At 43.6% G+C, this 12,596-nt stretch overlaps 1 protein-coding gene across 1 annotated transcript in view; it reads left to right on the top strand.

Moving 5' to 3' along the window:
* Nucleotides 1–12,596, top strand: part of LEKR1 (leucine, glutamate and lysine rich 1) — a 265,838-nt gene that overhangs the window by 115,009 nt on the left and 138,233 nt on the right. The window contains exon 4 of the mRNA XM_077488100.1: nt 2,660–2,779. Coding sequence (XP_077344226.1) covers nt 2,660–2,779 — 120 coding nt within the window. The remainder of the gene's footprint in view (nt 1–2,659; nt 2,780–12,596) is intronic.

Raw genomic sequence — 12,596 nt, 5'->3', positions numbered from 1 at the left:
TTACCGTAGATGAGAGGTGTCAGTACTTTATAAATATTATGCGGGTGTGTAGTAAGAAGATGAGCCTGCCAACCAGAGTGTCTGCACCCATAAAATGAAATGCACAACCAGTATCCAGTGCAACTCAAGATTGTTTTTTAGATTCAGTAACGGTAAGAGACTAGAACTCTTGTGTGGAGTGCTTGTCAGGACAAATCTCTTTCAGTAGAAGGAGAAAAGAAATAACCCTGGGGGAACACAATTCACTTGGAACAGCCATCGATGGCAAACAAAGTTAGGTTTGGTGTTGTCTTTTTTTAAGTATATTGCTTTACCCTGTCACCTTGTAAGAACTCAGTAGTTAAATTTACGTAGCTTTTTTAGTAAATGCTGTTTTATCACATTATAATAAAGTATGCAAATCAATGTATTATTTTATATATATGTATATATGTGTGTGTGTGTGTGTGTGTATATATATATATATATATTATAATTATTATTTTTTTTTTTACTTTTTGAATTCACATTTTACTAGACATTTTTTTCCCTCTTCAAGTAGTGTCTAAACTGAGCCAGTAGTGCACCAGCATTGATTTTCTTCTGTTTTCTTAATGAGTAAAGTTATGGAATTTACAATCGTGGGTGTGTTAAAAAATAATGGTCTTGCACTTTCCACTCTCCTATATATTTAATTTGAGTAGTCTTTCCTGTTGAGTTGATGAACAATAACCTAAGCTGAGGTAACAGAGATCTATAGCCTTAATGATATTATTTGAAATTCTTTAACTTATTAAAAGAGGTTAATGCTGGCTTCTGGAGGGTCTTTGGTAAGAGTGCACCATGGGTAGTGTCACTACTTTGATGAGACTGCTTCTGCCTGTTGCTTATTCCTCACCAGACTTGCAGTGGTTAGTTCAGCACATTTTCCCATAGAGTAACAGAACATACCTCATTCTGTTGTACCAGCTCAGTTTCCCACTGGTCATCGTATCACCAGAAACCTAGGCATTTATTGATATGATTGCTGCTAAAGGAGAAAATCATTCAGTCTGATGCCAGTTCCTCCCCTTCAAAGGAAGACATGACCAAATGCATATTCCCATCAAACAGAAGTAAGAGGGCAAATAAGAGGTTTGGGAACTCAAGGAGGCAGAAAAACACACTAAGGAACAATTTCAAGGAAAATAGTTTACATGGCCATTGAAGTGTTACTAAACCCACAACAGTCAAATGAGTATATGGAGTAAAGCATGCCTGGAACCTAAGGTGTTAATCCTCTGCATTGTGTAAAATGTTTGTTTGATCCTGTTTGTTTGATCCTGTCTTCTCTGATCCTGCCCTTCTTTTACTCTCAGCCAATCCATCTGCTGATATGACAGAGCCTTGGAGTTGCTCTGCAAATGCTCAATTTGGTGTGTATTGCTAGAGAGTTTTTCTTTTTCTTGGGAGGGTGTATGTGATCGACACAGGGCCAATCCAGACTGTCCAAACAGAGGGGCAGGGGTCCTGCAGCCTCACAGGACAATCAGAGCAAAATGTAAACTCCTCCTACAAGCTTTAACCAGACACTGATAGAAGTCATAAGATTGCTATATATTGCTGATGAGAATACTGAATGGAGGGTCCTGGGCTTTAAGTAGTGGACTTGTATGGATTATTTTTTGTAGAATAAGGATATTGTTTTGTGTCACTTTAATGAATGATTAGTTTAAAAGGCAAAGGTCAAAGTGTTAGTGCAATGCCAGGCTGCTTCTAAAAAAGCAAACAGAATATTGGCAGGCATTAAAAAGGGGATTAACTCCAGAGATGAAGCGATAATTCTCCCCACTCTACAAGACTCTGGTCTGTCCTTACCTGGAGTATGCTGTCCAGTTCTGGGCACCAGTCCTCAGGAAGGATGTGTTGGAAATGGAGCGAGTACAAAGAAGGGCAACAAAGCTAATAAAGGGTCTGGAGGACATTAGTTATGAAGAAAGGTTGCGAGCACTGAACTTCTCTGGAGAAGAGACGCTTGAGAGGGGATATGATATTGATTTACAAATACCATACTGGTGACCCCACAAAAGGGATACAACTTTTTCGCAGGCGGGAGTTTAATAAGACATGTGGCAACTCATTAAATTTAGAAGAAAAGAGGTTTAACCTTAAACTACGTAGAGGGTTCTTTACTGTAAGAGCGGCAAGGATGTGGAATTCCCTTCCACAGGCGGTGGTTTCAGCGGGGAGCATCAATAGTTTAAAAAAACTATTAGATAAGCAACATACAGGGATATACAATGTAATACTAACATATAATCACACACATAGGTTGGACTTGATGGACTTGTGTCTTTTTTTAACCTCAGCTACTATGTAACTATGTAATTTTATAGCAACTCACTATAACCAATCAAAATTCACTATACAAGTCTAACCACTTCAAGTTAGATTTTGGAAGAATGTAGCATGTGCTACTTTTTTGCATGTTTTACTTCTTACACTGTAATGGATAAGTTTGACAATCTTACTACTTCGTTCGCCATATCATTTCCCAGAAAATAAATATATTTCTAAATTGCATTAATAAAAAGTCTACAGATAACCTACATAATAATAAATACATAATAATAAAGTCTACAGATCTTATAACCTCTGTTCCATGTGTGTTAAGAGTTTTTTTAATTACTTTTTTTCTTAGCTTGCAGATAGCAGAAATGCAACTGAATGCAAAAGAAAAGGAACTTCTTATCCTGGCTGAGGAACTCGCAGCCTGTCGACAAGCTGTGAATGTTGCACAGGAGCAAAAGCAACTTTTGGGGTAAGGAGACCTCCAAACCGTGTTTTCCAGCAGGACGCAAATTAAAAACTCTTTTCAGTATAGACCACATGGCTGGATCTGTGAAAATTACAAATAATGTGGTTTTACTGAGTATGTCATGCCATATGAAGACATCACTGTTTCCATAGCAAACCTCCTTGGTAATCAGGGCAAAGCTATACCATTAATCTGTAGAAAAGCCAATCTGTTCCAGAGTTCAGCTCAAGTTGAAAAACTCTTGACCCGGCTATATGGGTGTGTGTTTGATCAGAGCTCAAAGAACCTATAACGTGAATTTGATGTGCACAAAATACAAGGGGTGAAATAAAATCACCAAGACCAGATTGGTAATTATTCCCTAGTTTTCTATGAAGCATAGGAAGAAATAATGAAATGTGCATGTCAGATGATGTATTTTAAGGCCCAGTAATTGAGAATACATTGTTGTTTCTCTGTAATAAAAATAGATTATTCACAATATAAAGCACATAATGTTTTCCATGTAGCCTGTACGTTTATAGCAGAGCTCTATAAGTAATGCTGCAGGGTATACCTCAGATTTCACTGCCAATCTGTTTCTGTTCTGAATTATCCACAAGTGACATTTATTATTTCACAGAATGTTATTTTTCTTATATAGCTCAACTCCAGCAATTACTTTTTATCTCTCCTTCAACAGAAAATTCACTCAGCTGGTGTTATGTTCTAATTCTTAACACTTGTAGGTCCCAGATTTTTATTTTTTTTTTGCAGTAATAAGATGTCCCTACACTGGGATATGGACCAGAAAACTGTGACTCTTGATAAATGCTATAGACCTAGCAGTGTACATGAAATAAAGGTTTAATTCACTAAGACTCATTTTGTAAAGAGGCTGTGAATCTTCTAACAACTTGTGTGAATATTAAGAGTCCATTCAAACAGGGGAAACTTTGAATCCAACTTGAAGTCGTCCCAAGTTGCCTCAAGTCGCGCAACATGATAAAATCAGTGTAAGTGAATGAGAGCCATCTTAATGTACACTACTGAAGTCGCTCCGACTTCAGAAAAGGATCCTATACTACTTGTTTCCGACTTCTGGCAACTTGTACCCATTCATTTCAATGGAAGTTGCCTCCAAGTCTGATCCCCTGTCTTAACTGAAGCAACTTTCCAGGAAGTAAAAATAGTTTTCTAGGCAAACCCCTCCATCCCACAGAGCTGATTATTATGTGATTGGCCACTGGCAAGGTCCCCTCTCCTGGAGGCAACTTCAAGTTTCCTTGTAAGTTGCCTCAAGTTGAGCTGTGATTCACACTCAAGTCGTGTCCAAGTTGCCTCCCAAAGTCTCACTGGAAGTCGTGTTGCCCCTGTGTGAATGGACTCTAACTTCAATTATCCAGTCATGTGAAAAGCAAATTCCTGTTAACCTATTTCATCTGTTCATGTTTGGATAATTTAAGTCAATATTCACACAATTTATTCTGTGAGGCCGCGTACACACGGGCGGACTGTTCGCTCAACTTTGTCCGCTGAACAGTGTTTCAGCGGACAGTCCGCTCGTGTGTGGGGCTTCAGCGGACAGTTTCAGCGGACAGTTTGACGAACAAAGTTTTTCGGAAATTCCGAAAAACTGTCCGCTGAAACTTGGTTTGAGCGGACAGTCCGCCCGTGTGTAGGCCACTTTCGAAATGAGCAAACTGTTCCCGCTCGGAGGAAAGTCCGCTCATTTCGAGCGCGTCTCCAGGTAGGCGGGGCCCGCGAAGGAGACGTCGCGGGCCCCGCCGCCTGGTATGGACTTAAAGGGGAACCCCAACGCCGAAAAAAATCGGCGTGGGGGTCCCCCCAAAGTCCACAACAGACCCTTGTCCGAGCACGCTACCCGGCCGGCCAGGAAAGGGGGGCGAGCGCTCCCCCCCTCCCGAGCTGTACCAGGCCGCGTGCCCTCAACATGGGGGGTGCCTTGGGGAAGGGGGGGCCGCGCGGCCCCCCCACCCCAAAGCACCTTGTCCCCATGTTGATGAGGACAAGGGCCTCTTCCCGACAACCCTGGCCGTTGGTTGTCGGGGTCTGCAGGCGGGGGGCTTATCGGAATCCGGGAGCCCCCTTTAATAAGGGGGCCCCCGGATACCGGCCCCCCACCCTATGTGAATGAGTATGGGGTACAATGTACCCCTACCCATTCACCTGTAAAATAAAAGTACCCAAAAAAAAAACACAACACACAAGATAAAATATTTTATTGCACAGCTCCGGGGGTCTTCCGTCTTCGGGGGTCTTCTCGCCGGACTCCTCCGCTATCTTCTTGTAGCTCTTTTGCTAGCGGAGGAGTCCGGCTTTCTTCCTCCCCGCCGCCGGCCTCTTCTCCCGACTTCGGGGGTCTTGTCCCCCTCTTCGGTTCTTCTGCCGGGCCACCGCGCCTTCTTATAGCTCTTTTGCAGGCGGTGGCCCGGTCTTCTGTCGCCGCCGCCTTCCGTTCTTCTGCCAGGCCACCGCGCCTTCTTATAGCTCTTTTAGAGGCGGTGGCCCGGTCTTCTGTCGCCGCTGTCGCCTTCCGGTCGCCTTCCGTTCTTCTTCTTCTCCAGGAGATGTTGACACGTCGCTCTCTCCGGCCGGAATGCCAGAGCCGCGCTGTGCGGCCACTTATATAGTGACAATGGGGCGGTGTCACATGGTATATGTCACATGGTAAATGAATAAATAAAGTCGCGCTATGGAAAAATCAGATCTCCAATGTGATAGAAATATGTGAAATAAAATTAGAAAAATGAAGAGAGAAAAGGAAATATACTGGGTTAGAGCTGCCTGTGCCTGAAACCCTCACTTCCTTATTGGGGAGGAGAGGGAAATGAGAAGTGTAAAATAAAAAGGTTATGGCGCTAAACCCTATCAGTGATGTGATGAGTTAACTTATCATCAAAACCTGGTGTTTATTTTTTATATAAAAAGAAAAAAACTGTTGGTGATAACGTGCAGAGATTTCCTAAAACAGTTTTATCCAAAGAAAATTGTGTGTGATTAATGTGGAGTCAACATTCATGTTCCATTATAATTAAAACCAAAATGGGTATTAAATTATCATATGCGTATCAACCTACTATGGATGGGTACTAAAACCATGTAAACATTCATTTAAGTGTGCAAAATGGTGGAAATATTGTTAGTATTCAACAATGTGCTAGTTCAGAACTGATTGTGCAAACATGTGCAAAAAAGCAACTAAAGGTCAGAACAACCAGGGATCAGAAATAATTCAACCAAAAAATCGCATGAAGACGCAAAATGTGCAAATAAACAACAACTAAGGATCAGAACAACCAGGGGTCTGAAATATTTTCAACCAATAATCGCATGAAGACGCATCTATGTCCAATGTAAGTCCAAAGTTAATATTTGGCTTAGTAATACTGCCTCTTCAGATTATTGTTGTAATTGGTACATAAAGTCAATAGGGAATATTTGATTCACTCGTGCAAATAGTGCGGGTTTTCAATTAGAGAACTTCATCCCCGGTGCGCCACTCAGTGCTATAGTATGTGAATGCTCTCACCAGAGTTAGTGCCCCTGTGGGGCTGGATGGACCTTCACAATGTAAGCCACTGTGTCGCTCTCTGGCTGCTGCTGGTGCACTGGGTGAAGCTTCGTTATTCCGTCCGTATGGTATCCAACGTTAATTATATAAGGAAAGACATATCCATAGTGTAATACGTTCTTAACCAAATCGTTCGTTTATTAATATTAAGATCTACTCACATTTTACATTAAAAGCATATGCGTATGCGTTGTGTGCACTCGTTTGAGACGAACGGCTGAGTTTTTTCCATACGCATATGCTTTTAATGTAAAATGTGAGTAGATCTTAATATTAATAAACGAACGATTTGGTTAAGAACGGAAGGCGACCGGAAGGCGACAGCGGCGACAGAAGACCGGGCCACCGCCTCTAAAAGAGCTATAAGAAGGCGCGGTGGGTCGGCAGAAGAACGGAAGGCGGCGGCGACAGAAGACCGGGCCACCGCCTGCAAAAGAGCTATAAGAAGGCGCGGTGGCCCGGCAGAAGAACCGAAGAGGGGGACAAGACCCCCGAAGTCGGGAGAAGAGGCCGGCGGCGGGGAGGAAGAAAGCCGGACTCCTCCGCTAGCAAAAGAGCTACAAGAAGATAGCGGAGGAGTCCGGCGAGAAGACCCCCGAAGACGGAAGACCCCCGGAGCTGTGCAATAAAATATTTTATCTCGTGTGTTGTGGTTTTTTTTTGGGTACTTTTATTTTACAGGTGAATGGGTAGGGGTACATTGTACCCCATACTCATTCTCATAGGGTGGGGGGCCGGTATCTGGGGGCCCCCTTATTAAAGGGGGCTCCCGGATTCCGATAAGCCCCCCGCCCGCAGACCCCGACAACCAACGGCCAGGGTTGTCGGGAAGAGGCCCTTGTCCTCATCAACATGGGGACAAGGTGCTTTGGGGTGGGGGGGCCGCGCGGCCCCCCCTTCCCCAAGGCACCCCCCATGTTGAGGGCACGCGGCCTGGTACGGCTCGGGAGGGGGGGCGCGCTCGCTCGCCCCCCTTTCCTGGCCGGCCGGGTAGCGTGCTCGGACAAGGGTCTGTTGTGGACTTTGGGGGGACCCCCACGCCGATTTTTTTCGGCGTTGGGGTTCCCCTTTAAGTACATTCCAGGCGGCGGAGCCCGCGACGTCTCCGTCGCGGGCCCCGCCTACCTGCACACGCGCTCGAAATGAGCGGACTGTTGCCTCGTGTGTGGGCGAGTCCGTTCATTTCAAAAGTTGCGCGGACTTAGTACGACGAACAAAGTTTGCCGTATTTGTCCGCTCAAAAAGTGCCGTGTGTGGGCGTGTTCGTTCATTCAAAAGTTTGAGCGGACTGTTTGACGAACTTAGTTTCGGCAGACAGTCCCCGCGTGTGTACGCGGCCTGACGTTTTCTAAGTCTTTAAGTAAATCAGTCCAGCTATGTTGTCCTTGATTTCTGTTGTGGAAAAATCTTACAATTATATGGGCAAATGAAAAGTGCTATAATTAAATTTTTTAAGGTAAACACAGTCAATGGGTTGTATTATTTTTCTTTAGTAGTGGGTACATTTGACAATATAGTCAGTAGAGTCAGATTCTGCTCTTCACTGAATTGGTCTTGACAAGCTCATCGCAATTTAAGACTAATGCCACGTACACACGATCAGACTTTCGCTGCACAGCCAGGATACCAGCTTGGTTTCCAGATACCTGAATAGAATGTTCAGGTGTTAAGGCAATCATTCTTGGCCCGCGTTGACATTTCCTGTATGCCTTGTTTTGCTGCTGCTCTTTTTGGGAGAATTTTTGCTCAAGCATTGCACATTTTTCTTATATCTGGCTCATCTATCTAAGTCCTTGTACACACGGTCGGACATTCCGACGGAGAATGTCCGATCAGACCGTGTTGTCAGATAATCCGACCGTGTGTGGGCTTCATCTGACTTTTTCCGTCGGAATGTCCGACCAACAAAGTTTGAGAGCTGGATATAAAAAATTTCCGACAACATGATCCGATCGGACTTTGTCCGATCGTTTGTAGAGAATTCCGATCGGACAAAGTGCCATGCATGCTCAGATCAATTTCCTAGACCAAAGCTATTGGCTACTAACCTGAACGTAGTCCCGTCGTAACTAAATAACGTCATCACGTTACGAACGATCGGATTTTCCGACAACTTTGTCCGACCATGTATATGCAACACCAGTTTTGGACAAAATCCATCGGAAAAATCCGATGGATTTTGCTGTCGGAATGTCCGACCATGTGTACAAGGGCTTAGAAAGCACAGCAGGCTTTTGTCTGTTTTTTGGCTGCCTTTAGTGCCTTGTGTGTGCTATATGATTCAGCAACACCTGAAGTGTGAGGGACCGTCTATTCCATCTGTGCTAGAAAATATTTAAAAGAAATCCATGATTTAACAATATCAGCATGCTACTTTCTAACCCCTGAGGAAGGATATGGATACCCCATCAATTTAGCCTTGAAGTTTTATTTTCCGAAACATGTTGGGATCTAAACAAAAGAACTCGCTGCTCCAGTTGAGGCAGGAAGCCTAATGATATCATCATGATATCAGGTGCCCGCCTCGGCTCGCCTCCGCATACGATCAACACTGAAGAAATGGCTGCACTCCAAGATCCATCAAAATTCTTGTTTAATAAAGAACATCCCAAGTGTTACAGACAGTACAAATGGTAGACGCGTTTCACACACTAACAGGTGCGCTTATTCATTACTCATTGGTATTCATTGGTAATGAATAAGCGCACCTGTTAGTGTGTGAAACGCGTCTACCATTTGTACTGTCTGTAACACTTGGGATGTTCTTTATTAAACAAGAATTTTGATGGATCTTGGAGTGCAGCCATTTCTTCAGTGTTGACATGTAGGGATCTGTTGTAATCACTATCTACACCTGACTTTTTTCGGGTATATTTGCGTGTTTCAACAATCAGTAGCTCATATATTATGTGTTCTATTTTTTTGCTAAATGTCTTTTTAGATATGTTATATTTCTTTCTATATGTATTAAGTACTTCAATAAACTTTTTTCATATTTTTATATATACGTTGTAAATATATTATTATATACTTTTTGAATCCTGCCAAACTCTTCTACCCACAAAATCCCATGGGGCAATATATACCAGTTCTTTCACACGATTGGACTTTCCAGCAGACTTGGTCCGGCGGACCAATGTGTGGGCTCCAGCTGACTTCTTTTTCCCAAAAGTCTGACGGACCTAGAAATAAACCATGTTTCAAATCTATCCGACAGACAAAAAATCGGGAAAACCATTTGTCTGTGTGCTAGTCCGACGGACCAAAATACGATGCAAGGGCAGCTTTTGGCAACTGGCTATTGAACTTCCTTGTTTAGTCTCGTTTACGTCATCACGTTCAAAATGAACAGACTTTCAAATGGACTTAGTTCAGCTGTGTGTGTCCAAGTCTGTTCGTTCAGAAAGTCTGTCAGACCTCCACTGAAAGTCCGTCGGGAAGAAGCGATGAAGCTTTGGTGATGCTTCTGTGAAGCTTTAGTGATGCTTCGGTGATGCTCTTTTGAATCTTTGTTGAAGCTTGGCAGATACCCTGTGTGTGTGTGGCTCATACCTGCAATTTCTCCAAAACAAGCTGAATTAAAGCCTTTCAAAAGGTGCAGGTGCTTCAAACGAGCTTCAAGTGAGCTTTGCCATAGAGTTCTATGGAGGATTTGAAGGCGCTTTCTCTTTTGGGCAGCTCCGACAGCCATTGGTAATAAAAGACATAGCCACTGCGGATTATACCCTTCTACACTACAGAACAGAGAAAAAAAATGTGTTTGTGCAGGTCTTGAACCAAATTTTTTAGCTGCTGACTTTTAATAAACAGACACATACGTGTTCGACGGTCCAGTGATGCGGCCGCACGGAGCCCCTCTCCCTGTCCCCGCCTCTTCTCGCGACCTCCATTGATACTGTGGGCACCTGGCCATGAACCATGACAGCTTGCGGCTTCACGGCCGGGCTCACACTGCGCATGGGCGAGTCACGCTGTGCTCTCCCAGTGGACAGGCAATGTTCTGGGACCTGTCACATGTCCCATAAGATTGCCTAGAGGGAGGGGCCGCCTAGGGGGAGAGGATGAGGAGTCGCCTAGGAGGCCATTAGGCGGAACCAGGAAGTGGGACAGGAAGTCCACTTCAAAACTAAGCAACCAATCCCCCCCCAAAAAAAATTGCATGCCAAATGTGGCATGTAAGGGGGTGAGGAGTGCTTAACCTCTTGCCAACCGTTGTCAGCACATATACGTCGGCAGAATGGCACGACTGGGCAAAGTAGGTTACTTTGAATTTCCTGCCATGCGCGCGCCTGCTGTGATCTCTGTGACCATGCCTGTGGGACCCTCAGACTCAATCGCCGATGGGATACCCGCGATCATATCACGGAGCTGAAGAACGGGGAGATGCCGATGTAAACAGCATCTCCCTGTTGTGCCTAGTGACAGGACACTGATCGTCTGCTCCATGTCATCAGGAGCAGCTATCAGTGTCGTGTCACTGCTAGCCCATCCCCCAGACAGTTAGAATTACTGCCCAGGACACACTTAACCCCTCCCCGCCCCCTAGTGGTTAACCCCTTCACTGCCAGTGACATTTTTACAGTAATCAATGCAATTTTATAGCATTTATCACTGTATTAATGCCAATGGTCCCAAAAATGTGCCAAAATTGTCCAATGTGTCCGCAATAATGTCTCAGTCATGATAAAAATCGCTGATCGCCGCCATTACTAGTAAAAAAAAAAAAAATATTAATAAAAATGCCATAAAACTATCCCCTATTTTGTAGACGCTATAACTTTTGTACAAACCAATCAATAAACGCTTATTGCAATTTTGTTTACCAAAAATATGTAGAAGAATACGTATTGGCCTAAACTGAGGAAAAAACATGTTTTTTTTTTTTTTTTTTATTATAGCAAAAAGTAAAAAAATAATGTGTTTTTTTCAAAATTGGCGCTCTTTTTTTGTTTATAGCGCAAAAAAATAAAAACTGCAGAGGTGATCAAATGCCACCAAAAGAAAGCTCTATTTGTGGCAAAAAAAGGATGTCAATTTTGTTTGGGAGCCACGTTGTACGTATGCCCAATTGTCAGTTAAAACAACGCAGTGCCAAATCGCAAAAAGTGCTCTGGTCAGGAAGGGGGTAAATCCTTCCGGGGCTGAAGTGGTTAAAGCGGAAGTTCCACGTTTGGATGGAACTCCACTTTAAAGTTCACCAGTGAGTGCCCAGACTATGGACGTTAAAATAGTTACACATTCTTAACAAGCAGTTAAGAATGTATAAAGCTGCTTTTCAATTGAGAAGTTATTCCTTCTCTAAGGAAAGTGGTGCGGAAAACCAGGATTCTGTGCACTTTTTCCTGAACTACGTCAAAACACGCTGTAGTTGCGATCTGCAGCAGGTGTTAATATTATGTTAATGACATCCCAAACGCAGGTTGCAAACACTGTACGTTTGCCTACATTGGATTGCATGATACAGAAGTACTGTGTGATCTTGTTGCAGTGAATTTCCAAAAGTAGAGCATGCACTACTTTGGTGCAGTGCGAGGTGATTTCAGATCATTCAAAAAAAATTGCCTGAGATCACTTAGCACAGAGCTGCACTGCATGCGAATTGCACAGGAACACACAGTGGATTCCTGTGGGTGTGCATTCCTGTGCGATTCCTAAGGCCCCACTCACATTTGGGCAATTAGGAATCGTGGGCAGAATCTGTATGATTTTACCTTTCTACCTATCATTCCAAATCGTGATAGAAAATGCAATGCAATTTTTACAGCGATTGTTGTGCAACACCTCAATACTTATGCGAAAAAATAAAACACTACACTCCCAATCGCAACCTCCGATCAACCAACCAAAACCTCCTCCTCATCTCCCCAAATCAAGGGGAGAACGAAGATTCGCAGTCCAAGGACCACAGCTATGGAACACTCTACCCACGAACATCCGCTTGGAAGGAAACCATCGGGCCTTCAGGAAAAAACTCAAGACCCACCTTTTTTAAGAAGGAATCAACGCAGCTCGGATCAAACGCCTTGAGGTGATTCAGTTCGCATTTGCAGCGCTATACAAGTCATTCATTTATTCATTCATACACATTTGTAGAATGCAAATAAAGCATGACAATACTAAATATTATTATCATCTGCTGTCTTGCAGATCCTCTTTTTACGGCTACTTGATCCACTGACTTTTCCATAAAGGATGATGTTCTTATGGGACTGTAGGCCACACCCACCCCACCTATTCCCCAGATAC

This window comes from Lithobates pipiens, unplaced genomic scaffold, assembly GCF_037356315.1.
Source record: "Lithobates pipiens isolate NorthernLeopardFrog02 unplaced genomic scaffold, aLitPip1_a1.2 Scaffold_18, whole genome shotgun sequence".
NCBI lineage: Eukaryota > Metazoa > Chordata > Amphibia > Anura > Ranidae > Lithobates > Lithobates pipiens.
This window is presented reverse-complemented; position numbering and strand designations above follow the sequence as displayed.